General features: G+C 32.1%; 1 protein-coding gene across 1 annotated transcript; it reads right to left on the bottom strand.

Annotated features, from left to right (window-relative positions):
* Positions 1-18,138: 18,138 nt before the first annotated feature.
* Positions 18,139-19,938, bottom strand: LOC107929638 (berberine bridge enzyme-like 18). The gene has a single exon (XM_016861130.1). It carries the CDS (start codon positions 19,909-19,911, stop codon positions 18,319-18,321), a length of 1,593 nt encoding a protein of 530 aa, XP_016716619.1. The 5' UTR covers positions 19,912-19,938; the 3' UTR covers positions 18,139-18,318.
* Positions 19,939-27,168: the final 7,230 nt, after the last annotated feature.

The following is a 27,168-nucleotide window of genomic DNA, read 5'->3' as shown; positions in this document are numbered from 1 at the left end:
CCTTCCTCTTGTGCCGATTTCCTCTCTTGAGAAAGAGGTGTTCTTCAGCCATCTTGGGCAGCAATCAAGGATCCATAGAAGCCTTGCTCGGTGAAGACAACGGAGACTAAGAACGGAGCAACAGTCAAGCTGCAGAGAAACACTGGATTTGCTTTCTGTTCCCTTTCTTTTTAATTTCTGTTGTTTTTATGATGAACATATCCATGAGAAATATTGTTGTTGAATTAGCTTGAATTTAATTCGTGTTGGGTTGATTATATTTTGCCTACTTGAATTATTAAATTAGTGTTTATGCTGTTATAGGCCTCAGTGAAATGCTTGATTAAGTAAAATCATGCTTAGGTTATCTGGCCTTATAATTGTTTAGATAACTAAAGAATTAATTGTTTAAATGGATTGAAATTGAAATTAATGGACTTAGTACTTAATCAGTGCATGTTTAATTCTTCTAAGGTAACTGAAAATTAAATCAGCATTGTATTTGGCGATACATATGCCTTGCATAACTTGCAAGATTGTTGTGATTAAATTGTTTCAAGGTATCGCTACTTTGTTACTTCACATGATCTTTTACATGTTTATTAAGTTGAATTAATCTGTTGAATCGACATAGGAATATGTGAGAGATAATTTAATTCAATAAGTATGTATGTGCGATAGCATGTTTACTTTATTAAATCTGTTTAGTCGGTTGAATTGGCATAGGGATATGTTCAAGAGATTAATTAGTAAATATGTTCATAAGTTAGCAAATTACTGGGTTGCCGTGAATTTATTCATAACAGCATAAGCACGAATTTAATATTTCTAAGTTAAACAGGTATAATTAATCCAACACAATTATATCATCTTGATTAAATCTTAATTGAAATCATGCACTAGAACTCTTTTATTTTATTTAAATTGTTTGCATAGTTTTAAAATCTTAGTTTCTAAATCACTCTTTTCAAACCAAAATTATTTTTACCTCACCAAAGTGTTTTAATTAATTTCATAAATATTGCTTTTTCCAGTCCCTGTAGGTATGATAACTCGACATTTACTAGTCACTTTATTACTTGTTACGATTTTGTACACTTGCGCATTTCCACAGTTCCAAGTTTTTGGCGTCGTTGCCAGGGACTGTTTTTAAAACAAAAAACATTATTTGTGAATTTATTTTTACATTTTGGCTCTTTTATTTTCTTGTTCAATTTTACTTAATTAATTATTCTCTGATTGTTTTAGGTGTTTATGAGTATTGACCGAATTATCAACTTACTCCCAGTGGACCCTGAAATAGAACGAACCTTTTGCCAACGAAGAAGACAAGCGAACCAGAGAAGGACCGAAGAGATGAATTTAGAGAATATCATTGAAGCTGAAAAGGAGCATGCTGAAGCTCAAGATTTGGAAGAAGTTCAACCGAGTGATGAAGTTCCAGTTCCACTAGAACCAAAACCTGCAAGACCTGAAGAGGTAACCTCAGAACCAGCCAACTCTGATCAGCCAACCACTCCGTTAGTAGCAGAATTGCTGCCAAAGACAAATCAACTAGTACCAACTCCAGTATATAAACCTCCACCACCTTACCCTCAAAGACTCCAGAAGCAAAAACAAGAGGTTCAATTCAAGAAGTTCCTTGACGTACTCAAGCAACTACATATTAACATCCCGTTGGTTGAAGCACTTGAACAAATGCCAAATTATGTAAAATTCATGAAAGATATCCTGTCCAAGAAGTGAAGACTTGGAGAATTTGAGACGGTAGCTTTGATGAAAGAATGCAGTGCATATCTTCAAGACAAATTACCCCCTAAGCTGAAGGATCCTGGGTGTTTTACCATATCGTGCAACATTGGAGCAGCTTATTATGGTAAGGCACTATGTGACTTGGGCACAAGTATCAACTTGATGCCTATGTTGATATTTAAAAAGTTGGGGATAGGTGAAGTTAGACCTACTACAGTTACACTTCAGCTAGCAAATCGATCCTTAGCACATCCAGAAGGAAAAATCGAGGACATATTGGTACGTGTAGATAAGTTTATATTTCCTGGTGATTTTGTAATTTTAGATTTCGAAGTAGACAAAGAAGTACCAATTATCTTGGGGAGATCGTTCTTAGTAACCGGAAGGACACTTATTGATATGCAAAAGGGTAAACTTACTATGCGCGTTCAGGACAATCAGGTAACATTTAATGTTTTCAAGTCAATGCAATTTCCTGATGCAATAGATAATTGTTCTGCAGTATCCGACTTAGAGGATTTCATAGTGGAGAAGGAACTCAACTCTGTTGAGGATCCTCTGGAAAGAATTTTGACATCAGACCCTCCAAGTGATGAAGAGGAGGATGAAAACTTAGCTTTGCTAGAAGCTAATCAAAGGGCATTTAATCCACAATCCTGTTTTGAATCTTTGGATTTAGAGGAGAGAGATTACACACAACCAAAACCGTCAATTGAGGAGCCACCTAAACTAGAACTCAAGGTATTACCTTCCCATTTAAAATATGTTAATTTAGGTGACGCTTCTACTCTGTCTGTGATTGTTTTAGCAGAGTTAACTACTGAGCAAGAAGAGAAACTTATCTTAGTTCTAAAACAATTTAAGAAGGCTATAAGATAAACCATAGCCGATATTCGCGGTATTAGTCCATCTGTATTCATGCACAAGATCATACTGAAAGATGGCAAAAAAGGGATGATCAATGAACAACGAAGGCTAAACCCCATCATGAAGGACATAGTGAAAAAAGAGATTATCAAGTGGTTAGATGCGGTATCATTTACCCCAGTTCAGACAGTTCATGGGTAAGTCCGGTTCAGTGCGTACCAAAGAAAAGAGGTATCACGGTCATAGAGAATGAGAATAACGAGTTGATACCGACTAGAACAATTACGGGATGGAGAATCTGCATCGATTACCGGAAGCTGAACAAGGCAACTAGAAAGGATCACTTCGCTTTGCCGTTCTTAGACCAGAGGCTGGATAGACTCGTGGGGCGAGATTACTACTGTTTTCTCGATGGATACTCTGGGTACAACCAGATTACGATAGCACCGGAAGATCAACAGAAGACCACATTCACTTGCCTGTATGGTACATTTGCATTTAGATGCATGCCATTTGGTTTATGTAATGCACCTCTACATTTCAAAGAGGTATGATGTCTATTTTCACTGACATGGTTGAGAAATTTTTGGAAGTTTTCATGGACGACTTTTCAGTGTTTGGAGATACGTACGATGATTGCTTAGCCAATCTAGCTAAGGTACTTAGGCGATGCGAAGAAATGAACTTAGTACTTAATTGGGAAAAGTGCCATTTTATGGTACGAGAAGGTATCGTTCTGGGGCATTAGATAACAAGACATGGGATCGAGGTAGACAGAGCAAAAGTAGATGTTATTGAGAAACTCCCACCTCCAACATCTGTAAAGGGTGTTAGGAGCTTTTTGGGCCACGTCGGGTTCTATCGAAGATTTATCAAGGACTTCTCCAAAGTTGCTAAACCTTTATGCAAATTATTGGATAAGGACACGATATTCAAATTTAATGAGGAATGCTTAAAAGCTTTCAATGACTTGAAGAATCGATTAGTCACGGCACTCATAATTACCACACCAGACTGGGACTTGCCATTTGAATTGATGTGTGAAGCAAATGACTTCGCAATAGGAGCTGTCATGGGCCAGCGGAGGAACAAATTTTTTCATCCCGTCTACTATGCAAGCCGAACTCTAACAGGAGCTCAGTTAAATTATACAGTAACAGAAAAAAAGTTACTTGCTATCGTATTTACTTTCGACAAGTTTCGATCTTATCTTGTAGGTACCAAGGTAACTGTCTATACAGACCACTCGGCAATTAAATATTTACTTGCCAAGAAAGAAGCTAAGCCGAGGTTGATCCGATGGGTACTTCTACTTCAAGAGTTCGATTTCGAAATTCAAGATCGAAAGGGAGTAGAAAACCAAGTAACAGATTACTTGTTCAGATTGGAGCCGCAAGAAGGGAATTCTCCACCTGTACCGATTCAAGAACCATTTCTAGATGAACATATACTGAAGGTAAGTCATGTCCATAATACCCCTTGGTTTCCTGATATTGCTAACTTTTTAGCTTGTGGTTTAATGTCGTATGAAAAGACATATCAACAAAGGAGAAAGTTTCTTCACGATGTGAAGTACTATTTCTGCGAGGAACCATATCTGTTTAAAAAGTGTGCAGATCAAATGATTAGGAGATGCGTGGTAGAAGAAGAAATACCGAAGATTCTATACCACTGTCACTCAGCCCCAAGTGGGGATCATTTCGGAGGAACTCGTACTGCAGCCAAAGTATTGCAAGCCGGATTCTTTTGGCCAACACTATTCAAGGATGCATATGCATACGTAAAGAGTTGTGATCGATGTCAAAGAGTTAGAAATGTCACCAACAGAAATGAGATGCCTCGAACAAACATCATTGAGGTCAAATTATTCGATGTTTGGGGTATTGATTTTCTTGGGCCCTTCCCTTCGTCTTTTGGTCACAAGTATATTTTAGTAGCAGTAGATTATGTGTCCAAGTGGGTCGAGGCAGAGGCATATCCGACACACAATGCTAGGGTTGTGATGAAGTTTTTGAAGAAAGACGTGTTCACGAGGTTTAGAACCCCGAGAGGCATCATTAGTGATGAAGGGTCCCACTTTGTGAACAAGTGGTTAAAATGGTTACTAGACAAGCACGGGGTGAAACACAAGGTTGCAACGGCTTACCATCCGCAGACGAATGGACAAGCTGAATTGGCAAATAAAGAAATCAAGGGCATATTGGAGAAGGTAGTTTGCCCAAACCGACGAGATTGGTCCAAAAGACTAGATGACTCTTTATGGGCCTACAGGACAGCGTACAAGACACTTTTAGGGATGTCACCCTATAGGCTGGTTTTCGGTAAAGCATGTCATCTACCTTTGGAGTTAGAGTACAAAGCTTACTAGGCTCTTCGACGACTCAACTTAGATCCTAAGCTCGCAAAAGAAAGAAGGATGTTCCAACTCAACGAGTTAGAAGAATTCCGAATGTTCTCATATGAAAATGCCAAATTACTCAAAGAGAGACTCAAGAAATGGCATGACAAACACATCCGGGTTTGATAATTTGAAGCAAGTCAGCAAGCATTGTTGTTCAACTCGAGATTGAAGTTCTTTCCAAGTAAGCTAAAATCACGTTGGTTCGGTCCATTTACAATTCACAGAACCTATCCATACGGAGTTGTTGAACTCCAAGGTAAGAGAGGAAATTTTCAAGTTAATGCTCAGCGTTTGAAACACTATTAGGGGAATAAAATCGAACGGGATAACATCTCGTTCATTTTATCAGATATTTAATATTTTTTTCGTGTTTTTTTAATAAATAATTTAGGGTCTATTTTTCGGGTTTAGTATGTTTAAATAAATTCTTTCTAGGAGGTTGGAACTTAAGCGGGACCATTTGTGGCCCCTCCAATCTTTCTTGGGAATTTATTTTAACATAATTTTCCAAGAAATTTTTCCCTAATCAACAAAATAAATTTTTGTTTTTTAAATAAAAGGGTCAATTTGATCCAATTTTTAATTTGCAACTCAATTTTTAATTTTCATTGAGTCTAGGGACTTAAATTGAATTATTTTTAAAGTTTGATTGGTCCTTTTGTAAATAATGAAAATTAGGTGCCTTTCTTTGTAAATATTTTTTTAAAGGCATCTAGAAGAAATATTTTTTTTAACATTATTAATAATTTGATAAACTTCAATATATAATTATATTCATTATAATTTATATATTAATTTTTATCAACTTAGATTAGAATTAGGATTAATTTAATTTCAATTTTTATTTTATGTTTTTTCTTAATAATTAATAGCAATTGATAATTCTATATGCTTATATTTAATTATTAATTACTGTTAAATTTGAGTAGGATTAGAATTAAACTCTTATATTAAATTATTAAATTAGACTAAGAGTTCTATTTTAAGTCCTATTACTTATGCTATAAATACCACCTTATACCTCCCATCCATGCATCAACCAAAAACCAAAACACCTTGTGTCGCAACACCCCTAGCTCCAGCAGCCTAGTCGGTAAACACCCAGCAGCATCACGATGCGTGACCCGATCAGCACCCAGCTCCCACTTGTACGCCTGCTGCTTCAGTCCAGCAACTGCCCAGGTCGCATTCTGCTACTCTAGCGCCCCACCTGCGTGCTCTTGCTGCTGCTGTACAGGCCACGTCCCAGCTCTCGCACAAGCTCCAGGCTTGCTCGACAAAGTGCCGTGCGCTTCTTGCTGCACACCCTTGCATGCTGCTGCTTGTTCTCTAGCCTTGTGCGGCACCCTCTTTGTACACCAAGCCTTAAGCCAAAATTCTTCAACCCTCCTCCTTTTAATTTGCCATCTTTTTCTTACATTAATTTTATTTGAGTTCTTATATTTTTACAAAAAGGTCAATTATGCCTCGCAAGAAAACTCGCGGCTCTGCTCAAATTGACGAAACACAAAGCAAGTTCCATTGTGTTGAAGCTAAAGAGAGATACGAAAGTACCTACAAAAATCAACAGATGCATCTTGAGAAAAGTTTCACACTGAAGGAGAGCAACTACAGAGACTTCATGGCACGTATTTGTCAAATTGCTGAAGCTCTCAATTGGGAATTGTTTTGTGAAAAGAGACCTAGTGTAGATGAGGAGCTAGTTCGTGAGTTTTACGCGAATTTAACTTCAAGCGAGATAACAGAAGTCCTTATTCGCGGAATCAAGGTACCTATAAATTCGAATGCTATTAATGATTTATTTGAATTGCCTGATTTCGAGAACGACGAGTATTCATCTTTGATGAGCAATATCAAGCTGGAACTTCTACAAGAAATTCTCGAGAAGCTTACAATTGAAGGTTCTAGTTGGACTGTGTCGAAACAAGGAACCCACACGTGTCGAAGAGAATACTTAACACCTATTGCAAAGGTATGGTTTTATTTCATCCGTTTTAGCCTTCTGCCTAGCTCACATGGGACTACAATTTCATTGGAGCGAATGGTCTTACTATACTCGATCTTAACGGGTAAGACCATTGATGTGGGAAAGATCATCCTGAAAGAAATTCGAAACTGTTCCGCTAGACGTTCTGGCCCTGCTTACTTCCCCTTTACAATAACTATTTTGTGCTTGAAAGCAGAAATTCTTGCTAATGTCAAGAAGATAGGGTACACCCAAGGCACAATTACAGATTGAGACCTCTACCGAGTAGCTAGAGACTCAGTTCTACAACAACGAGTTGAAGAAAGTGAAGAGTCTGAGGAACCTGATGAAGAAGAAGATCCCACGATGCAATCATTTGAAGTCCTTGATAAGGTGGCCAAAAGATGAATCGAATGCTGGAACTCCAATGTTTAGAGCTCAGTCACCTAGCCCAGACTTTCAAGATGAATTTTCAAATTTGATGGACTTAATGCAACACATGCAATGGCAGTAACAAGCATACTGGAGATACTAAAAAAATAAGGGATGACTCGGTTCAAAGTGCTTTCCAGAGAATATACAATGACTCATTTATTTTTGTGCTTGAATTTCCAGATTTCATATTTGAGCCATGGATTCCACTCTCGAAAAAGGAGCGAAGTGATTCATGCAAAGGCAATAATGATGGAGCAAAAGATGAGTCCAAGTTGGAAGGATCTGCAAATAAATAAAAGGGAGGGATCTTGACTCTATTTTATTTATGTTTTTTAGGTTATTCTAGGATCAAGTTTAAATTAGGAACTTTTATTTCTGCATAATAAAACAAGAAAAGGAAATCCTGAATAAACATGGACAAGTCATAAAGTATAAAGTGTGGCAATAGGTATATACATGTCTAGGATTGGATTTCAAAAGAGCTTGGTACTTAAGCAGTCACATTGACTCACCTTCTCTTTTCTGAATTCCTACCTAGTGTATAGTATCTATTCACTTTAAACAATGAGGACATTGTTCATTTTAAGTTGGGAGGACCGAAATTTGAAATTATTTTCATCCAGAATAAAAATTTTCTTTTAATTATGATTAGGGTATATTTTTGTTCAATAAATTTGAATTTTGTTAAGTATGCTAAACTTGAGTATGAATAAAGTTCTATTTTTTTTAAATAAATTATTATGTAGTTTAATGATGACATGAATGTATTTTTAATAAAGCATGCAACTTCATACCATAAAATTTTTATCTCTTTAGGAAAGTTAGGTATGCATGAAAGTTTAAGTCTTTAGAATTGACTTAGTAGTTTCTTGAGGCGAAATCCTAGGAAGCTTGGAACATTGGAAATGAGTTAGGCAGCTATTGTTTGAGCCTTTCAAGCCTACCATGGTAAATTTTATCCTTTGAAACCCAACTTTGAGACTATATGGCCTAATTTTTGGAACCTATACAAATTTAGCCCATCACGTTTCTCTTAATTATCTTTAAATTACCCCAAACACTAGACTCAGTACTATTCAAGAATATCATTTGAAAATAAGTTTGGGGGAGTTGAAAAGAAATATCAAATGCTACAAAAAAAATTTTGTATGCAGAAAGCAAGTGTTCAATAATGAAAAAAAAGCACATATATTTGAAAAAGAGCATGTGAAAGTTGGTGATTGAAGGTTAGATTTACACTGAGTTTAGGGTTTTTAGCCAAAATTTATCTATCTTTTTACCTACCCCTAAGCCCAGCCACGCTACAACCTTGTTAAAGACCTATTGATTCGAAGTTCCAAAGTTACCTACATTAGTGGAGAGAAATTACTTTGTTCAACATATGAAGATATAGGTTAAGCTTAATGATTGCGACTTGATCTTGAATAAAGGATTAAAAAATTGAATTGGTAGGAATCAGCATGTCTTTATTAGGAAACATTTAGTCTAATTTTGCTATTGTAATAATTATTGAGATTAATTTGAATAATATGAACACTTGTGTAGCAGAATGATCAAATTTCTTATTCTTTGAGTATAAGTATATCAAATTCATAATTTTGAGAAAACTGTTGTTCTGAAGAAGGTTTTCAAAGTGTTTTCGAGAAATTCTTTTCAAAATTTGTGCATTACTCGGGACGAGCAATGAATTAAGTTTGGGGGTGTGAAACATAAAAATTTATATACTTTTTCATACCCTTTTTTAACTTAAAACCAGGCTATTCCAGTTAAATTCTTGTCGAAAAATAATTAAATATTATAAAATAATTAAATTATGTTAAAAAATATTAGCATTATGAATTTTAATTAATTTTATAGTTAATTTTGATTAAATTTGGTTATTTTTTACAGAATTAAACAATTGAAGAAAAAGGGCCCGGTGAACACTGTAAGAAGAACAAAACCGAGAGTAATTTGAAGTATCGAAGCCAATTAATTTCCAGCCCAAGACGGTCCAGAAATGTGTATTAATTCATAATTAAATTAATTTTAATTTATTTCCTATTTAATTTTGGTTAAATGAATTAATTTTAATTAATTATGAAGAAAGGGCCTAGTGAACCGCACTGGTTGAACCGAATGGAGTGAGCCGAACCAGCCACTAATTGGGCTGACCAGAACCGTCCATTGGCTAACCCAAATCAGAAAATTAGCTGATAAAATATTCTTGCAAAAAGGCCCTTGAAAAACCTCCAAATTACGTTCAAACCCCACCTTTATTTTAGGCTTTGTAGATTTGCCCCAGCCTATTTTTAGCAAGGTTGAAAGCTTCAACCTTGCCATGTGTGTGGCCGGCCATGGGAGGGCTCTCTTGGCTGCTGAATTTTATATTTTTAGCAGCCCTCTTCAGCTATAAAAGCCACCCTATGCTGCCCATTTCAAAGCATCCCTCAACATCCCTCATTCCACAACATTCTCTCATCCTCTCTTCACTTCTCTCAAAGTTTCCTCTCCATTTTTCCATCTCATTTTCCCTTCCTCTTGTACCAATTTCCTCTCTTGAGAAAGAGGTGTTCTTCAGCCATCTTGGGCAGCAATCAAGGATTCATAGAATCCTTGCTCAGCGAAGACAACAGAGACTAAGAACGGAGCAACAGTCAAGCTGCAGAGAAACACTGTATTTGCTTTTTGTTCCCTTTCTTTTTAATTTCTGTTGTTTTTATGATGAACATATCTATGAAAAATATTGTCATTGAAATGGTTATTTTAATCAATTTAGCTTGAATTTAATTCATGTTGGGTTGATTATATTTTGCCTACTTGAATTATTAAATTAGTGTTTATGTTGTTATAGGCCTCAGTGAAATGCTTGATTAAGTAAAACCATGCTTAGGTTATCTGACATTATAATTGTTTAGATAACTAAAAAATTAATTGTTTAAACGGATTGAAATTGCAATTAATGGACTCAGTACTTAATCAGTGCATGTGTAATTCTTCTAAGGTAACTGAAAATTAAATCAGCATTGTATTTGGCGATACATATGCCTTGCATAACTTGCAAGATTGTTGTGATTAAATTGTTTCAAGGTATCTCTACTTTTTAATTCACATGATCTTTTACATGTTTATTAAGTTGAATTAATCGGTAGAATTGACATAAGAATATGCGAGAGATAATTTAATTCAATAAGTATGTATGTGCGATAGCATGTTTACTTTATTAAATTTGTTTAGTCAGTTGAATTGGCATAGGGATATGTTCAAGAGATTAATTAGTAAATATGTTCATAAGTTAGGAAATTACTAGGTTGCCGTGAATTTATTCATAATAGCATAAGCACGAATTTAATATTTCTAAGTTAAATAGGTATAATTAATCCAACACTATTACATCATCTTGATTAAATCTTAATTGAAATCGTGCACTAGAACTCTTTTATTTTATTTAAATTGTTTGCTTAGTTTTAAAGTCTTAGTTTATAAATCACTTTTTTCAAACCAAAATTATTTTTACCTCACCAAAGTGTTCTAATTAATTTCATAAATATTGCTTTTTATAGTCCCTGTGGGTACGATAACTCAACATTTACTTGTCACTTTATTACTTGTTACAATTGTATACACTTGCACATTTCCACTGTTCCAATGGTGTGTTGGATGGTCGGTGATGGTGTATAACGGATGGAGGTAGAAAAATACCTCTTTATTTATTCTGCTCTGTTATGATTCTGTTTATGCTAAATCTGTCTGATATAAATAAATTGTTCAAGTTATTGTTACACTCTAAGTTTTGAAAACTCATTTTCTGTTTGACTGGTATTTTTAGGTAATCCTCAGGCTTAGGCAGGTCAGTGCCACTGGAACTCAGTTACAATAAATTTGTTTCGCTTGATTCATTTAAATTTGGGATTTAAGAGTTGTAATATTTGGACTATTTTGGGATTGTTTTGGTTTTGGGGTTTAATTTTTTATTTTTGCATGATACTGTTAAAAATGCTTTATCGGAAATGACGATTTCATGCAAAACAATTGTTTTCGAGAAAATAAACTTGGTTTTTCCAAAACATAACGATCTAAGAATTTTTGCTGCAAAGTAATTGTTTTTAGGAAATGTAAGTAAACATCATTTTCAACTAAAAAGTTAAGTTAGGTGTATTTTCTATTAAACTGGGGTTTTGAGTAATAAAATTTACAACATTTTCCAAAGATTTCAGAAACTGAACTAAGAACCGTTTTACGTAACATTTCTAGATTTGACCATAACATCTAGGCCGAATTTGAGATGTTACACACTATGACTAAAATTGTTCTTTTAGAAGCAAACTCAACAAAGTTCAATCAATAGTTAAAAACTAAAAAAATTAATAAAAAAGGAGTGAATATCAATTTTCGCAATTTTAGTGTGCATACTTTATTATATATATGACTTGACTAATTAAAGACAAGAAACTTTCACCGAAATCATATGTTTTAATTTAATACTTCATCTATTTTTTTGGCAATTTTTTAATTAAAAAATGGTACACTAAAAGGTTAGTGTCTTTAAATAGACACCGTATCTATTTTAGTTACTTCAATTTTTATTTTTTTTTTGTTAATTTGGTCATCCAAAAAAAATTAAATTGATCACTTCACCATTAAATGGTAACAAAATATTAACGGTGCATTAGTATATAAATAATTTAGAGTGGTCAAAGTAGGAACAACTCCTATTTAGAGTATGGTGGAGTGACCAATTTGATCAATTTTTTTTATTTTTGGATGATCAAATTAAAAAAATACAAACGACCTATATTTAGAATGACTAACGAAATAATTCTCTTACCAAAGTTTCGATTAAAATATTAAATCATCATTTCAATTGGTATATACGATTCGAAATTTAAAGAAAGTTGAAAAACATGTGTGTTTCAATTTTAGTGTATATTGAACTTGGAAGTTTTCTTTATTGAATATTGAGTTTTTGTTGTTGTATTTAACATTATTTTCTTAACTTGCTTTGTTGTAATTATTTATGATTAGTTATTGATGCAAACTCACTAGCAATGATAATTTATTGCCTAATTATTTTTTATGTTAAATTAGGATAAGTTAATGGGTACATATTAAGGGGAGCTTATATTGGCTGATAATTCATGTTTTTTGTTTTGTATATTTTGTTCAACAAATTATCAAAAGAAGGGATATTGTTAAAAAAAATATAAAATTGACAATTTGGTTTCAGAGAGAATGCCCACTCCCCTGCCAATAAAATCTGTGTGGAAACAGTTTTCATATGTAGGTGTTGAAAATTTATTGAGCCCACTCCCCTGCCAACAAAATCTGTGTGGAGATAATTTTTGTATTTAGGCGTTGGTAATTTATTGAACCTTATATTTGAACTATGTTAATTTCATGGCAAATTTTACTTATATTTGAGCTATGCAGCTATGCTTTGGATGTTTTCCTTTTTTAAACATCTTAAGTTAGTATTTTGTTTCTCTCTAAATTGTATGTCTTTATGTACGTTTCTTAGTTTTACTTGCTACTGTCTTTATTTATATTAGCTCAACTTTTATATTCTTCTTCCCCCTTACTTTTTTAAATGTATACTTCTTTTTTATATTAGAAGAAAAAGGAAAAGATTAGTCAAATTTGCATAGAGATATATTTTTACGAGCTAATAGTTTAAAACATAAAACAATTATTTTCAACTAATTCCCAAAAATGCTTTCATTATTAAAGATTCAAAACTTGTATACAAAGTCTTCATCAATTTTTTTAAAGGGTGCTTAATTTGAAAATAGTGTTTGAGTAAGGAGAAGTTTGCAAATTGTTTCAATGGTTTTGTTATATCAAAAAGTGAGAAATTGTTAGCCCTAATTTTTTAAATATTTTGATGTAACAAAGTCAAATTATAAATTCTCTTTAGTCCAACTTGCAATCATTTTATATAAGCCCTTACAATTATTTTTAAAGTGTTTAGAATCAAAATTGTAAAATGCCTTTGAAAAATCTTGATTCGAAACAAATTTTACAGCTTTGTAACACTTTTACCGAAACAAGTGTATATAAGTATCGGTAGAAGCAAGTCAAAGGGCACCCCAAGAATTCTTCCAGACTTATATTGATACTTTAGAGGCTCTTGTACCGATACATCTTCAGTTGTATCGATACCTGGGAGAAGTTCTATCGATATAAGTAAGTTAGAGAGTACTTTGAGCATTCCTCCAAACTTCTAACAATACTTAGGGGGACTTCTACCAATACAAGTGAATCAGTGAGAAATTTTTGGATTCTTCTTCACCTTCTACCGATACAATTACTAGTACAAATTTGAACCCTTGAAACCCTCAACTTTTACTGATACAAGTGGAATTCTATTGATAGGCTTCAACGGGAAGACTTCTACTGGCACAAGTCTACTTATACTAATATAAATAGCCTGCAATTTGTAAGTAATGCTCAAATTAATTGCAAGAAAAACTCTAATTTACTCCCAACGTCTCTGTAACGCCCCAAATTTGGGCCTAGAAGTATTAGGTTTTGAACAGGGGTGCAGTTAGGAGACTGCACGTAAAGATTTAATTGTGCAGAAAAGTGACACAACTGAGTGTTTAGCTTAATGGTTGTGTGCTCTGGAAGTGTCTGGGAAGTCATAGGCTCAAGTCTTGGCTTACACAAAAATTTTGGTTTTTTTAAGGATAAAACCCCTATCTTTGGTTAGTAGGGTTATAAATAAAATTTGGTAAGGTATGACATAAAGAGCCTATTGATCCAGTGGATGTAGTGTGTGGATGTTTCTCTTAAGGTCTAAGGTTCAAGTCATGGCAAGGTAAAAAAAGTATTTATTTTGCTCTCTTGCCATGTGAGAAACAGAAGCCGACTGAAACTCTGCAAGGTAGAATTTGAATTGGTCAAAGAGAGGAGGGTCAATGAGGAGATAAATGGGGAGTTTTAGGAAGGGATTTGGGAAGTTGGCCGAATGGGGACTTTAGGCACTGATGAATTCGGCCTAAGGGTCCAACACCTCATTTGGTCAGTTTAGCACTCTCGTTTTCCTTTTTGCGTTTTGGGTATTTTTCCTTTGTTTTCTAAATAGTCGATTTCTGCTAAGGGACTTGTGGAATTTCTCGTTTTGACCATTCGGGCACTTGCTTATTTTCATTTTTGGATTTTCACAAACAACAATTGACTTCTCTTTCTTTCCTTCTCAACTTTCGAGTTTTTACCTGATCGATTGTTTCCTTCTCTTCCCTCCAATTTCCTTTGCTTCTTTACTATGTTAGCTGAATATTGCTAGAGGCTCGATTTCTATAAGCAAGGTGTTGGGCCAATTACTTTTCTTTTACAAGTGATAATTCCTCTACTGTTAAGGGTTCAAGTTTTAAACATATCTGTATGGGATTATAGATATTTATGAGTTAACAAACTGTTCTTGTAAAGGTAAAGCTTTTGGAAGGAGTACGTGAAGTTAGAGCAAGGGAAGGTTACGATTATTTTTTGGTAAGTAGATGTTTTGGTTGAAACGGTTTCAATATTATGGTATTGGATTAATAAGGGTTTGAGACTAATGAGGGGTTGTGGTTGATCATAGGTTCTCGTTTCAGAAGTGGTTCGGTTGTAACTCCATAGCAGGTGTGTATTCACACACTGAATAGACTGTAGAACAGTAATAGCCGAAATGTCGAAATGTCGAAAAGCTAACAAGCTGAGAGAATGGTCTTTTGACCACATGGGTGTGTGAACGCTCATGTGGTAAGCCAAGCCCACGAATCATGGGCGTAAGACTGTAGAGGCCACCATGGGTGTTCTCATGGGCTTAGGCTATTTTGGGGTAGGCTCATGGGCTCCACACGGATAAATTCAGTGGTACGTTGTAACTACCAGATTAGGCTGTGTAGTTCGCATGGCTGTGGTAATTTTTGGGCTTGATGGGCCACACGGGCGTGTGGGCCTACTTGGACCTCATTACGGGCCTTGGGCCCATTTACACTGTTAGATCCGTTAAGGTTACATGAGACGCTCGAGGCGACTGTAGACCTTCTGATGGGTCGATAAGATTACCTAGATCCCAAGGCAGGTAAAATGACCAAAATACCCCTATAAGGTAAAATGACTATTTTACCCCTCGAAGGTAAATGACTGATTTGTGCTATGATTTGACTGTTCTTTCTCAGTATGACATTCTGCATATATGTATGATTTATGACATGATATTTTACATAGGGATGGGTTTATATATTTTGGAGGAAGTGTACTGTACTGATATGGTTGCACGAGTCGTACAAGACGACTATAGACCTAAGGTTGCACGGGTTGCACAAGAGGACTGTGGACCTATTGATGGCTTTGTGCCACTATTGATGGCTTTGTGCCGCTATTGATGGCTTTGTGCCACTATTGACGGCTTTGTGCCACTATTGATAACTTTGTGCTACTACTGATGGCTTTGTGCCGTTGTTGATGGCTTCGTGCCACTAATCATGGTTTTGTGTCATATACTGATACTGGCAGCTTTGCTACGTTACTATTACTGGCAGCTTTGTTGCGATATTATTATTGGCAACTATGCTGCAATACTGATGTATTGGTTGGGTGGGTCAACTTTGTCCCCACATGGTGTGTTGGTGGTACGGAGTGGTGTGTTGGCTGGTTTGGGTTGGGTTGCATGGTTGTACTGTATTGTCACTTCATTAGGCTCAAGCCCAGACTGTTACTGATCTGGTCTTAGGCCCAGACTGTGTTATTCACTATTTGTTTGATATTGGGATTACACACTAAGTTTTCGTAAACTCACCCATTTGTTTTAGTTGTTCAGGTAATCTTTAGGCAGATCGGCGCTGCGAATGAATCAGAGATAGCCACACTACTGCTTCTGTTTTCTTTTATTCGCTATTAGATTTCGTTTTGGGTTTTGAATTGTGAAATAATGCCCCTCTAATTTTCTTGTTTTTTATTTGGGTTTTTGTTTATTATGATACATACCTATTGGACGTAGAACGCGGTTTTCCAAAATGATAACTGTTTTTAAAACACTACGTTTTCGCAACGCTTTTTAAATGCTTCCGTAACAAACAGAGTTTAAAAAGTAATGACAATTTAAAATGAACAACAAATTGCTAGAATGATTTGAGATCTAACAAAGAGGCTTTAAATTTCCGAACAGATTTTCATCAACAAGAGCAATTTTTCGAAAAGCACTCCAATATGACACCGCCTGATTCGGCCATAATGTCTAGGATAGGTTTGAGGTGTTACAGTCTCCAAGGTTGTTAGAAGGCATAAATTCAAGTCAATAGCTCCATATTAAAGATAAGAAACAAGTTTGTAAAGTCAATTGTACAAAAATCCAATCTTTTCATTGATACTTTCTTTGTTCTTCATACACACACTTAAGCAACCATCTTTTTTATTCTTTTCAAGTGCTGTATTTTTTTTAGTGAGCCTTATCATTGTAATATCTTCCTTTAAGAGTAGTTTTTAATCTTTATTCTTATTTCTTATCTTTGTAAAGGTTTACTTAATGGAGAAGTGGTTTTATCTTGCCTATTGAAAAGATAATGCCTTGTAAAGCCTAAACATTGTCGTCCAAAGGTTCAAATATAATGAATTTGAGAAATCCTTAGTTATGATAAGCTAAGGTAGTGGAAGGTAAGCAACTGGGGTCGAACCATTATAAATTCTTGAGTTTCATTTGTTTGTCTTATTTTCTTATAGTTTTTAAAAACCAATTCACCCCCCTTGGTGATTATCGTGCTTAACAATATACTATTATTATATTGTATTATTCTTATGGTATTATTTTTAATGGGATTGTATTAGATCTTCAAATTGTAAACAAGTCTCAAAATTAAAGTCTATATATTTGAGAGACTTGCCTAGGTAATTGTATTGAGAGTTAGGCATTTAATTTGTTCTTCTGATAATAACTTGGTAAGAGTACTATTTTTAAAGTGAATCTCGTTGTTGTGTTTTACTTGTTGTGACCACAATAGGTGATCATAATGGTAAGAGTATTGTGTCTTGAAAGTGTAAGGGTGAGGAAAACGAATATGATATGTGATTGAATAGGTCCACTTTGTGATTGTTGAAGAAAGTGCATATTTCTCACTAAGTTAGGCTCTGAAAACGTAAGGAAACCAACCTTTGTAATCATATCCTTGTGTCTTCTGTGATTACTATTCTTCATTTAGTGCTTGGTGGAGTGCTCACCATCTTAACCACCAATTTGGTTATGTTGCATCTGTCCTCAGCAGCAACCTTTGTGCTAACATTTTTAAATGGTTTTTATAGAAAAAATCAATTAAGTGATTTTTTTAAATATTTATATTGAAGGGATTAAAAAATTATATGTTTTTTATAAAATGAAAAATTAAGTGATGAGTTTTTAGTACTAATTTTATGTAAAAGTTTATTTGTTAAATTAGTAAAAATTAAGTATTAAATACTATGTCATTTGATAAAAGTAAATATTAATTTTTGAAAATTTACTTATTTCTTAGTTTTATTAATATAACATTTTATATTATTTTGAATAGTTTTGGATAAAAGTAAAATATGATAATTTGAATATTCAAAAAATATAACATTCTTAATAAAATTAAATCAACTTACTCTTTTTCAACGTCGAGGGCTAAATAGCTATTTACCTACTATCTAATTCAACACTTATTTTATTGAAATTTTTATTAAATAAAAAAATAATATGACAAATAATATGATCTAATCTCTAAAATACAGGAATCTCTCAAATACATTCACAGTACAAAAACTATTTTAAAACAAAGATAAAATTATGATTTAGTTAATATATTATGCACTAAATTATTCATCATGACCGATAAAGTGACAAAAAAAAACTCTTTATTTTACAATGTAGTATTATTTTCATCGAAATATTATTTCATGTATAAGAAAAAACTTTGAAATTTCAACCCCAATGACCTTTCTTCTTTCATGGAGACCAAAGAGGAGGGACACTTTGCTCGTTTCTAAAGAAATTCATTGGATCAATCATGGTCTTTATTTGTACCAATCTTTTGAAGTTATTCTTGAAATATTTAAGACCCCAAACGCTGGCTTGTTCATAACTTGTGTAACCATTAACGTTGTTAGTTCCAAGATCTAGATCCTTGTAATTATGATATGCTTCTCTCGGAGATTTCGAAACATAACTGGCCATATAACTGTAAAGTCTTCGGATCCAATTTATGTACGTTCCTGCATCTTCTTCATTTGTCCATTGCACAATGTAAGTGGATTCGAACAAGATGCCTGCTCTATGTGGGTAAGGTAATTCATTTTCCTGGATTTCATCCATTTTGCCTCCGAAAGCCTCTATCATCGTTATAGCAAAGTCAGCTTCTTCCTCAAGAAACATGTTCATGAACCCTTCGATTCCAGTTTCGGGCATCGGTTCCTTGACGAAGGCCGTTTTGGCTTTGAGACTTGATCTTGGAAGAGCATTTCTATTAAGCAAAATCTCCACAGGTTGAATTGGAAGTCCTCCAAAGTAAAGAATAGATTGAACCCAACTCATTTGGGTACAATTCTCTTTAGCAAGTCCTAGCTCTGGAAACTCCTGTTGGATCAATGGAATCAACTCATCAACCCCACCAAGAAACATGCCCCTAAAACCAGCTTGAACTGTTTTCTTTCCTACTTGACTGGAATTCACCTTCATTATCCAAACAGCCGTAAATAAATCATTGGGTAACTTGTGAGCAATGTATTGCCATCGATGGAAGATTTTGGTTGCATTTTGTTCCAAGTTCTTGTTAACTGTAAACACAGTTACAACAGGTGGAACAGGGACTAACTTTATTTTCCAAGCAAGAACAACCCCAAAGGTATTTCCTCCACCTCCTCGGATAGCCCAAAACAAATCTTCACCCATGAATTTTCGATTAAGAATCCTTCCATAAGCATCAATCAATTTAGCATCAATTATATGATCAGCAGCAAGACCATATTTGCGGCCCAATATGCCAAATCCACCCCCACTTAAATGCCCACCAATGCCTATAGTGTGGCAAATACCAGCAGGAAAGCCGAGCGTTTGTGTCTTTGAAGCTATCCCGTAATATAATTCACCTGTAGTTGCACCAGATTGAACCCATACAACTTCATTTTTTGCGTCAACTTTAACTGCTCGAAAGTTGACCAAATCAAGGATGACAAATGGAACTTGAGAAACATAAGAAACACCCTCAACATCATGACCACCACTTCGAATCCTAAGTTGGAAGCCATGGTTTTTAGAACAATAAATCGTTGATTGTACATGGGATGTTTTGCGTGGTGTAATAATGGCATAGGGTTTAGGGGTAGTTGGCGTGGAGAACCTAGTATTTTGAATAGAAGCATTCAAAACGGATGAATATGAGGGATTATTTTGGGTGTAAATAACTTTAGAAATAGTTGAAGAATTTGATATACGAAGAGAAAGGCAATGAAGGAAATCCCCATAAGGATGAGCTAAAGTTGCCCCAATCAATGACAATATCACAATAAGAAATGGAAGCACATAAAATTGAAGGAACTTCATGTTCTTAAGTTGGTTGTGAGTATGGAAATGTGTGTTACCTTATTTATAATTATGTTTGAGATGTTACATATTTATTCTAATTATTTCTGTAATATATTATTTTGTCAATGTCTACTCCTAGGGAAAACAAAATGCTCTAAACAATACCAATTTTCTTAACACCGGCAGATAATTAAAATTTAAGTTTGACCTCTTTTCTAGAAGCCATTTAATTAAGTTTGCATAAGGAAAATTAAGTTTGAATTTTATTTTTTTTATATTTGTGTTAATATATTTTTAGGGTGAATATAATGAGTTAATAATTTGTATTATATAAAAAAATTTATTAATATATTTATGTTTGTACATGGAACCCCTTTAACTATTTTTTTTACCCAAAAAGTTAAATTAAAAATATTTTTGAATTTTTAAATTAATTTGAATTTGAATTTGATTAGAATAGTTTATTAAATAAAAATAAAATATATTTTTTTTAAATTTTCTTATATACAACACACTTAATCACTCTCTTGAAAATTTTGATTACTCATTTAAAATTTATGTTGATGTGAAAAGTGTACAAAAATTTGTCTTGCATCAATAAGACATTAAGATAAACACTTGAAATTCAAAATAATTTTATTTTAATATTAAATTGGAGAATCATAAAATAGGGACTTATTTTAAGTATAAAAAGAATTTAAGTGTAATAATTGTTTTGTAATATATATTAGGGTAGTTGGAATGTATAGCTATATAAAATCTATTAAAAATTCATTAATTGCATGTTTATTTTGTGTCAATTGCTTAATTATACCACCTTCTTTTCTTTTCTTTTCTTTTTCTTTCACCCAAATCATTTTGAGTTTTATTATAAATAATGATGGAATCTTTGGTTAGATGGAAGGTCGCACTTATCAAATTAATATGATCATATAATAATTAATATTTTTTTATAAGCCAGGTGCTTTTTTGATACACTATATTTTAATGTGCATATGTTTTACCAAATAATTTAAAAGAGATAATTTTTAAAATTTATTATTTTAAAATGCTAGCGATAAATATAAGTGTTCTATAAAAAAATTAAGAGTGTAAACAGATGTATTAAAATTATTAAGAATTTCGAGAAAACCACCGTCTTCTTTAATTTTTTTTCATTCAGTTTTTCGTCAAAATTGTGGGGCGGCACAGCGGCTTAGTTAGGTTTTAATAATAATAATAGACGTAAGGAGAGGGGCGCAGAGACCAGGGCCACTGTTATTGTCTCAGTTTTGTTTCATTTTCTTTTATTATTCTTTAATTATGAATAGTTAAATTTTACTTTTAGTCAAAAATTGATAATAATAAAAAAAATCTAGTGCTTCAATTATGAGATTTGAAATTCCACTTTAATTTTTTTTTATTTTTAGTATTTGTTTTGTTTTAATTTTGAGATAAATAGAATTATATTTTAATATTATTTTTGGCATCGTTTTAAGGAAGATCATTATTTGATGTTTGGAATAATACCTCGTTGATAAAAATAATTCAATTTGTAATTTGAGCGGTTTGATTGGCCCATACAATTAAAATTGTTAATTAAAATGAGTTTCCCGTCAAAAATTAAATATTGGAATTATTTAATCCAATAAAATTTACATATTAATAAACCATAAATTTCTATAAAAAATCATATAAAAATTACCCAATTTCATATTAAAATAATATTGTACATCTTTTTTTTTGTTATTTTAATAAATGGTTTGTTCAGTTTGAGAATTATCTTTATTCGTGTTTAGGCATCTTTAGGATTAATATATATTTATATATAAAATTTAATAAAGTATAATATTAAGCAATAACCTTTAATGAAAAAATATTATTAAGCAACTTATAATATTAAAATAAATAAAAAATGTTTCTTCATCGGATAAAAAAGTATGAACGCATATAATTTAACGCTGCTTGTAGTTTTCTTGTTTTATATTTTTTTTATAAACTATATCATTAGTTATTAAATTATGGTTAAGTTTTTATTTTTGTCATTTAATTAAAAAAGTTATAATTTGGTCACTAAATTATTTGAAATTTTCATCTAAGTCACTAAACTATTCAAAAGTTTTTATTTAAGGCACTAAATTGATAAGTTTCTTTTTTTTTTTAAGTTTTGCTGGTGAGCTTAAGCAACCATTAGGCAATCAGTACTGTAGATCAGTATCCATCAATGAGTAGAAGAACACATCTTAGATCCAAGTCAATCTGACAATCAGTGTTGGAGATCAAAGAAAAAAGTTACTTGATTTTGGTTCGTAAATTCGTGATATCCAAAGTTGTTCATAAAAAATGAACTATAGAAGAGAAGGGAAAGAAAACTTTCGATTGGTGCAGGCAGTGCGACAGGAAAAGTCATATAACATCAATTTTAATAGTTTAGAGACTTAAATGAAAACTTCGACCAAAAAGAAAACTTATCCATAGTTTAATGATTAATGGTGTAATTTACCCTTTTTTATTAAATATGATGAAATGTTATTAGTATAATGTTTAGTGAAAAATAATTATAATTGTTTTATTTAAATGCATAGGGGTTAGGCAAGAGAATTACCCCCATTTGTTCAAGTGGTTAAATTGATATTTTAGTTCTTCCTAAAAAAATTATAATTTAATTTAAGTGTTTTTAATATAAAATTTATGCTTTATCCCCTTTCATTTTTTTATTTTTTTTAACACAAAACTTTGGCTTCACAATTAAACATTTGTATTTTTAATATGATTATTTAAAAATGTATAAATTACATCATTAGTCACTAAATTATGAATAAATATTCGTTTTGGTCACTTAACTAAAAAAGTTACAATTTGGTAGCTTAAGTTTCCGAAATTATTTTTTGGTCACCTAATTGTTAAGAGGCACTTTTTTAGTTGGTAATAACAATTTTAATTCTCAACTTTTGTATTTTCTTTTAATTTGGCCCTGTTTCTATATAAAAATTAGATAAAAAAAGCTCAAAATTATTTTAAAAAATAGAAAATTCTAAAAAAATAAAATCTTGAAAATGTTATTGTTGAATAAATAATTGTTGGAAAAAATATGGGCATCACATATATAATAAGCATAATTACATATTATTTATTATCATAAAAGATTAGCCCAAATTAAAAGTAATCTAATTTGGTTAAGGTTTATTTGGTTTTAGTTATTAAATAAAGTATGGGTCAAATATGTATAGATAATCTACTAACTAATTTCTAATTGATAATGGACTGGTTAGAAATTAAGATTAATGTGCAAAAGTTGTATATTAATGTTGTGATTCTCAAATTACACATACGTAACTTTTCTAATATTGTATTGACACTTTCTCTGATTTACTTGTATGCTAATTTGAAAGATCAAAACAAAAAAATTTGAAGATTTCTCAAAATCAATATCTTCAAGTCAAGTTTTATACCTTTAAAGAACATCTAGAACTGATTTTACAGAAACTTGTGAAATTGACTTTGATACCATCTTTTTAGCAAAAAGAAATACAAAATATACCACAAAAAAAAATCAGACTCAAATCAAATTTTTAATATTTTAAAACCCAAACTGTAAAAAAAAAACAAAACAAAAAACTATACTTTGAACTTTTTTCTTTTCTTATAATGAAAAATCTATGTCAAAAAACAAAAGAAGTAAAAATAGAGAAACAATAATTTTGGTTAATGTTTTTGTTTTTATAATGTTTTTCAAAGAATAGCTATTGAATATTTCTATACAAATAATACATAGAGAAAATTTTCCCTCATTTTATCTAATTTTAAAATTTTTATCTACTTTAATTTTAATTTTAAAGTTTTTTTAATTTTTAAAAATAATTTAATTTTTTTATCATTTTATATATAATCAAGTGAAATTAACAAAAAGTATAAAAATTGAAGACTAAAAATTATTATTATACCAATTAAAAAATATCACTTAATAGTCGAGAAAAAAAATAATATAAAAAATTTTACTAACAAAATTATAATTTTTTTAATGAAATAAATAAAACGAAAATTATATTATCTACCTAAATAAATTGAAGTTCCAGAGAATATAGTCTACTTAATTAATTAATTAATTAATTAATTAATTAGTTAATTAGTTCTTTCTACTTGATAGAAACGTGAAACAAACCCAATTTAGAAAGTAAGTACCACAAAGACAATTACATAAAATTCAGCTAAAAATAGTCAAAGGAAAATTATGATGGTTGATTGGGATTGAATGTCAACCATTTTTTATTTATTTATTTTTGAAAGAACTTAAATTGATATTTGCAAGTAAATTTAGCATACTTCAGGTTAAGGGTGAGCCAAATTCGATTTGATTCGGAAAACTCGATAAAATTTTTAAATTTTGAATTAAATAGTTCAAGTTATTTGAGTTAATTAAGTTATTCGGGTCAACTCGAATAAAAAAATAAGTTTTTTGGTTTAACTCGAATGTGAATTACACAGTTCGAGTTATTCAAAAATTCGAATAAGAAAAGGCAAAACTACGTCATTTTGATGAATGTTTACCTTTTCTAAAGTTAAAAAGGTAAAACTATGTTGTTTTGATAAATGTTTACTAATTAAGTTAAAAGACAAAACCATTATATTGTTTATGTTATTAAATAATTTTATACTTTGTTTTCTAATTAAATAATCAGTTCATGTAAAGCGCAACGTTGAGTACAAATAATAGGATTCGTTAACTCGACTCGACTTGACTCGAAATTTTTTGACTCGATTCGATCCAATTTGAAAAAAATTCGAATTGAGTTTGGTTGCTAAAATAGGATTCGTCAACTCGACTAACTTGAAATTTTTTGACTCGATCCGACTCGACTCGATCGAATGCTCACCCTACTTCAGGTAATGATGAAAAACAATGAAAAACATATTATATATTTATGTAGTTTAATTTTCTTACGTTTGTGAGATTTTACTTAGAGATAATTCACTATATTAATATCTCATAAAATTAGTGATTATCAGCTCTAACACTCACTAAATTATAATCTCGTTTTTATACTTAATATCTAAATCACTCTCCTCTAAGTAAGATAAAAAACAAAGTAGCACACTTGATTTTGCACTTAATGCACTCACAAAAAGCGTTCTTCAATGAACAAGAATAAGTACTCTCAATTCATTGCATCACCTATACAAGTCTCTTCAATATATAAGAAATTAAGATTAGCTAACTTATTAGGTCATTACAATCAATCTTCCCATTAAAATAGAAAGAGAATCAGCTCTAAGTTTAGAATAAGTCTTGATTCTTTAAGATATAATTCCAAGTTCAATCGATCCAATCTCTTCAAAACAGAGAAATCAATTTCCTTAATCCAATCCAAATTGATCTTCTAGATAAGTTGCTATAAAAGGGTTTGGATATCATAGATGAGCTTGCATACGTTCATAATGTCACCAAAAATTTTATTACCAAAATTTGCCAACATAGTATATGACAAGTTTATGTGTTGAGCTATGTCAGACACGAACGACACTACTCTTTAGCACTTATCGTAAACTAACTTAATAATCTCCCCTTAATTTTTTTTTGACAAAATTATAACCAAAAAGCATAACAATAAAAGAAACAAATGTTTCCATAAATAACTCCCCTTTAATCAAACAAACTTAACTATTAACATAATTAATCAAATCAACCATTAATGCTTTTAAAGGAAATGAATGCATTAACAATCAAAATACAAAAATATTATATTATAGGCAAAGAGCTTGGATTCAATCTTAGATAACTTTATACCCTTCCCCAATTATAAGAAAGAAAAAAGATTATATATATTTTTTTAAATATAAGAATGAAAAAAGATTATATATATTAAATAGTTGTAAAATACTTGGCTTAGATGAGAATTTCTATTTTCTTTTCTAAAATTACAAACATCATCATTATAAATCTATAATTAGTTATTATTTTAAAAATTAATGACAAAAGACCATTCATCACTTTTCATTTTCTAAAAAGGATACAGATTAACATAAAAAGCTATTCAAATCGTAAACTTTAAAGTAAGGCAAATCTCTCTATATTTATATTTTTCTTCATAAAATAATATTAAGGTTAAAAAATGTAACACCCTTTATCTTGCTCAATCACCAGACCCGAGTAAAAAGATGCTATGACAAAAAAAAATCAATAATCATTAGATATTTTACTAAACAAAAACTCACTTAATTATCATTAAATATATAACATTCCTAACTCGTATCCGTCTTCGGAATAGGGTTACAGAGTATTATTGAAAATACATAACTTTAACACATTCATAACCATTGCAAAATCCTATCAAACACATGCATAACATCCCTTATTCAAGCCCTCGAGGCTTTAAAAACACTTTAGAAACGATTCAGGACTAAATTGGGAACATTTAAAACTTCATGGAAAAAGGTGGACAAATTCACACTGTAGGGGTCATACGGCCGTGTGACCAAGCCATGTGACTCACATGACTGAGATACACGCCCGTGTCTCAGGCCATCTGGGCATTCGAAGTAAGGACAGACGGTCGTGTCCGAGCCCGTGTCTATACCTGTGTAACTCTTTGACTTGGGTCACACAGCCAAGCAACATGCCCGTGTGCCAGGCTATGTAACTCTCAAAATGCAACCTTTAAAAACCTACAGAGGGCACACGACTATGTCACGTGACTGTGTGTCACACACGGTTGAGACACACGCTCGTGTCTTAGGCCATATGGACAATAAATAGGTCATTTTCAAGCCATTTCTCTCACCTAAAACATGCTCATACATACAAGCCATTTGCACCTATTTCAAGCATTCAAAAATGTACCTAAAACATGCATAATAAAGCTAGATCAATATGGTATTTATCCATACAACCAATATGCCCAAAAGGCACCTCAAAAGCAAACACTCAACTTAACAACACATATGTATAATTGATCACCTTGCTACCATTTTAAAACATACCATAAATAAAACTTATACCATGTCATTAGAACTTATCATTTAAACCATTGTTTTCAAGCATCCCAAATACACATATATCTAAATTGTATATATTTGACCATATTTCATCCATATATATATTTAGCTTAATTCTTTACCAAGCTATACCCTAATTGACCACAAGCCAAATTCACATTCAAACATACCAAATGGGTCATAATCCAACCAACTATACTTGACTAAATTTCATATCAAATCATGTCCTAAATGATCATTTTTGCAAACATGCCAACACTTACCACTTTGGCCATAAAAACCATGCATCAATTTGATCATATA

The sequence above is a fragment of the Gossypium hirsutum genome, chromosome A08, assembly GCF_007990345.1.
Source record: "Gossypium hirsutum isolate 1008001.06 chromosome A08, Gossypium_hirsutum_v2.1, whole genome shotgun sequence".
In the NCBI taxonomy this organism is placed as follows: Eukaryota; Viridiplantae; Streptophyta; class Magnoliopsida; order Malvales; family Malvaceae; genus Gossypium; species Gossypium hirsutum.
The sequence above is the reverse complement of the archived record's forward strand: the minus strand, read 5'-3'. Positions and strand labels throughout refer to the sequence as shown.

What these genes read in the sequence shown, in the direction of transcription:
- LOC107929638 (XM_016861130.1), bottom strand. Translation starts at nt 19,911, where the DNA reads ATGAAGTTCCTTCAATTTTATGTGCTTCCATTTCTTATTGTGATATTG.